This window comes from Parus major, chromosome 13, assembly GCF_001522545.3.
Source record: "Parus major isolate Abel chromosome 13, Parus_major1.1, whole genome shotgun sequence".
Classification (NCBI taxonomy): Eukaryota; Metazoa; Chordata; class Aves; order Passeriformes; family Paridae; genus Parus; species Parus major.
In genome coordinates, this window is record NC_031782.1 from 1,316,743 (window position 1) to 1,321,198 (window position 4,456).

Consider the following 4,456-nt stretch of genomic DNA (forward strand, 5'->3'; position numbering starts at 1 on the left):
TGGATCTCAGGGAGAGGTTTGGGTTGGATCTCAGGGAGAGGTTTGGGTTGGATCTCAGGGAGAGGTTCTTCCCCCAAGAAGAATTCCAGGATTCTGGGATTTGACAGAAGCAGGGCCTGGCCCAGGTTTGAAGTGCTGTCATTCAGGCCTCTCCACTCAGGACTAACCCTGGGACAAGCCTGGGACGTTTTGCATTTTCTGCATGAACCTCACTCATCTGAGTCTTGTGTTTGGGTCCCTCCTGGTACTGCCAGGGAATCTGTGAATTTATGGATTGTTTCTCTCTGCCTTGGCCCTTTTGGCAAAGAAGAGTGAACAACTCCTGGTTTTTTTCTTTGTCTAGAGCCCAAGTGGACATTTTTGAAATGTGAAGCAAAGAACTACTCTGGAATTTTCACATGTTCCTGGATGACAGAAAATAACAGCCCAAATGTGAAGTTCACCATCAGAAGCCTGGAAGGGTAAGAGCTTGGACTTCCCTTCCCAGCCTCACAGAGCAGCCCCTGGTGATCCTCAGTGAGGGATTTTAGGCTCTTAGGGGCAAACAGATGGAGGGAGAGCTCTTTTCCAGGTCTGAACACCCCCAAAATGTTTTGAGTCATTACTGGGACAAAGTTAACTTAATAAGGGCATGGAAATCACTCAGAAATGAAGAAAGCCTTGGAAAAGTGGGCTGGAGTAGCCAGTGGGTAACTTAAGCAATAACAAAACAGTTGGTGGAGGACAGAGAGGAAGTGGAGCCAAGCCAGAAAGAACCCCAGCTCCCAGTGCAGAGGGGAGTGGGAGTGGGAGTGGGAGGGTTCCCCACTGCAGAGCACATGGCCCCTGACAAGCCTGTGCTGAGGAACCCTGCAGAAACCTGCAGGGAAATGTGTGCTGGGAGCTCTGGGGGGATTTCCTGCCTCCCACTGCTCTGGGGCTTCTCCAAAACATGGAGTGCTCCAGCAAAGGTCACTCCAGCCTGCTGGAGGAGAAACAGCTGCCAAGGGTTCAGCTGGCTGGGAGCAAAAATAGAGTCAGGCTCAGGTAGTGCTTTGGTAGCTTTTGGTGCTTGGGATCACCAAAACTCCACTGGGAAAAAATTCCATTGGGAAAAAACTCCATTGGGAAAAAACTCCATTGTTTCCCAATGGAGACTTCTCAACCCTCATTTCGTCAGCAGGGTTTGGGAGAGGGCAAAGGGACAAAGGAGGAAGCTGGAGCTTGCCATGGCATGGTGGAAATGAGAGATCCTGGCTAGGTTTAAATATGAATTCCCTCTGCTGGGGCAGGGCTGAGCCGAGGCTGGGGCTGGACATTGGTGCAGCTCCCACTGACCCTTCTGTAAAGTACAGGCAAACCGAGATCTCCTCATCCAACACCCAGTGCTGCTGTTCTGGCAGAACATTCCCAGGACAAAGCAGCATTCCCAGTGCCTCTCCTGCTCTGTTTCAGCCCCCAGGGAGACGTGTCCTGCAGCAGCCCCGTGGCTCTCACCAAGGGGGCTGTGACCACCTACACGGCCCAGTGCCACAAGGAGAACTTCTGTCCCTTTGCTGAGGAGCAGCAGCCCATTGACATCTTCCTGGAGGTCATTGATGAGGTGGAATATGAGAACTACACCACCAGCTTCTTCATCAGGGACATCAGTGAGTAGCCAGGAGTGGGGTTTGTTTTGAGGGGTTCAGCCCAGCCCTGGGGATCCCTGCCCTGCGCTCTGTGAAGGTCCAGCAAGCCCCAGAGGAACAGGGGATGCCAGGCTGGAAGAGGATGAGGAAGTGAAGCAGCAGCATCCTCCTGACTTGTGACCTCCAGTGCCCCAACACCCAGAGCTCCCTGAACGTCCCCAAAGGACGGACGTGGTTGGGATGAGACAGAGAATAATCCATCAGGCTCCTCTCTGAGAACTGCTGCAGGCTTGGATGTTTCCCTCCTCACCCATTCCTAGATGGACAGCCAGGGCAGGTTCAGGGAAAGGGACAGGAGTAAGAGGGCTCTGAGTTGTGGGCACAGGAAAACGAGGCAGCATCCTAAAGAAACAGAGCTTTTCCTAAATGCAGCAGCTCAGCAGGTGCTGAAGATATTCCTGTGCGGCCAGCAGAGCCCTCTGCAACCCTCCAGGCCAAAAAAAGAAGGATTTTATCTAGATTGAGTCTAGGAATGTATTAATTTTAATTTTAATTTAATAGATTAAATTCAGTTTTCCATAGAAAGCACCCAAGGCAGTTTTTACACCTCAAGTCTCCTCCTCTCTTAACTGGGAGACTCCCAAAACTCATTCCCATGAAACCACCACCAGTAACACACCAATATCTGACATTAAGCTGCTCATGTGAATGAATTCCCTCTGTGTTTTCTCTTGCAGTAAAGCCTGACCCCCCCCAGTGCCAGTACGTGGCCACCAATGGAACAGTGACCTGGACATATCCCAGAACCTGGAGCACCCCAAACTCCTACTTCCCTTTGACTTTCAAGGTCAAAGTTAAAAGCACAAAGAGACACAAATACCAGGTAGAAACACAACATCTGAGACACAATTTTCTTGTCTGAATGGTATAAATAATTTAAGTTTTGTATGCAAGAATAATGAACTAAAATTAAAAAGAAAATAAATGGTGCTGAGCCCTAAAAGTGGCAAATTCTATCCTGGCACACAAAGGATTTCCCAGGTCCATGAGCAGGAAGATCCCTGAGGCAACTGAGGACAGAAAGTCCTGTCCAGCATTGCATGGCTGTGTTTATTATCTCATTAGGAAGCTGGATTTGGAAATCCCAATTTCCAAACCCAGAAGCTCAGGATCTGCAACACAAATTTCCTCGTATGTTGTTCCTACCTGGGCAGCTCAGACTTCACAGTGGACTGGAAATAAGAGATCAGGGACTCATTTGGAGGCATTTCTGTGGAGAGTCTGCTCTTTTCCCCTCAGTTCCCAGTTAATCCACGGAATTGATGAACCGTGGCAGGGTTAAATCTCCAATGTGTGTCCAAACTGCTCTTGGAATGACCTGGCTTGGAAAAGAGCTGGCAAAACCAGTGACCCCAGGGCAGCTGAGCCCTGGCCCCCAGTGCAGCCCAGCTGGCACTGAGGGAGGCAGGCAGATGGAATGGTTATCCCAGATTTCCAGGGATGATCCAGCAGATGGGGCCGTTCTCCCGCTGCTCAGTCCCTGAGTTCAGCAGCCTCGGCTCCTCCACCCCTTCAGGAGGGGGCTGGGGATGATTCTTGTGCCACCACGAGCCCCGGTGGGGATTTCAACCACACTGAGGAGGAGCAACCTCTGATTTTAGGGTTCCCGCTAGGGGAGAAGAAGGAAAAAATAAAAACCCAACCAAACAAAAGACCCCTTTGTTTAATGAGTGTTTAGGTTTGGGGTTTGGACATTTAGAGCACCGAGCTCAGTGGTTTGGGTCATTTAGAACACCAAGCTCAGTGGGTTTGGACCTCTTTGGAACACCCCCTCAGTGGGTTTGGGGTATTTAGAGCATCCCCTCGGTGGGTTTGGGGTATTTAAAGCACCCCCCCAGTGGGTTTGGGGTATTTAAAGCACCCCCCCAGTGGGTTTGGGGTATTTAAAGCACCCCCCCAGTGGGTTTGGGGTATTTAAAGCACCCCTCCAGTGGGTTTGGGGTATTTAAAGNCCAGTGGGTTTGGGGTATTTAAAGCACCCCTCCAGTGGGTTTGGGGTATTTAAAGCACCCCCCCAGTGGTCCATGAGCTTTTCTGCTGTTTCTGCTGAGCTCAAGCTCTCCCAAGCCCCAGGACTTTGGGGTCTGGGGGTGCAGTTTGGGACAGCAGACTGTCCCAAAAAGGGCTCAGTGAGCCTTGCCGGTGCGCTGTGGTGGGCTGTGTCCCCCTGGGCGAGGCTGAAGGAGCTGTCCCTGTCCCCAGGTGTTCGACACCGAGGAGCAGACCCTGCAGCTGCCAGCCCCGGGGCCAGCAGAGGTGTGGCTGCAGGCCAGGGACCGCTGCTACCTCTCCTCCTGGAGCGCCTGGTCCTCGCTCTGCAGGTAAGGATGCGCTGCAGCTGCTGCCCGGAGGAGAACCGAGAGAATTCCCATGGGAATTTACACTTAAATCCAATTCCTGATGTCATTTCACAGATAATCGGGAAGGGACCCAGCAGGGAGGCACAGCGCTCCGAGAGGAAACAAAGAATGAATTAACACAAGGACAGAAGCACAACTGGAAGAAAAAATTCCATCTGAAATTCTTAAGAAGCCATAGTTTATTTATTTGTTTATTTATTTATTGTAACAGTTGAATGTGGTCCCCGATTTTGGCAGCTCCTCAATTCCCCAGATTCAAGCTACACTTTTAGCATCCATCATGTTACATTAACATGATTTTGACAGGTTGCTGGCAGCTATTATTGTATGTCCTGCATATTGTTATTGTGCCTTATTTATTTCATATTTATTTATTTTATTTCATATTCTTATTTATTTATTTATATTATTTATTTATTAATTTTATTT

General features: G+C 49.9%; 1 protein-coding gene across 1 annotated transcript in view; it reads left to right on the forward strand.

The window, feature by feature from the left end:
- IL12B (interleukin 12B) overlaps positions 1-3,992 on the forward strand; it is a 5,660-nt gene extending 1,668 nt beyond the window's left edge. Inside the window, exons 3-6 of the mRNA XM_033517760.1 lie at positions 344-461; positions 1,435-1,628; positions 2,345-2,490; positions 3,870-3,992. Coding sequence (XP_033373651.1) covers positions 344-461; positions 1,435-1,628; positions 2,345-2,490; positions 3,870-3,992 — 581 coding nt within the window. The remainder of the gene's footprint in view (positions 1-343; positions 462-1,434; positions 1,629-2,344; positions 2,491-3,869) is intronic.
- The last annotated feature ends 464 nt before the right edge of the window (positions 3,993-4,456 follow it).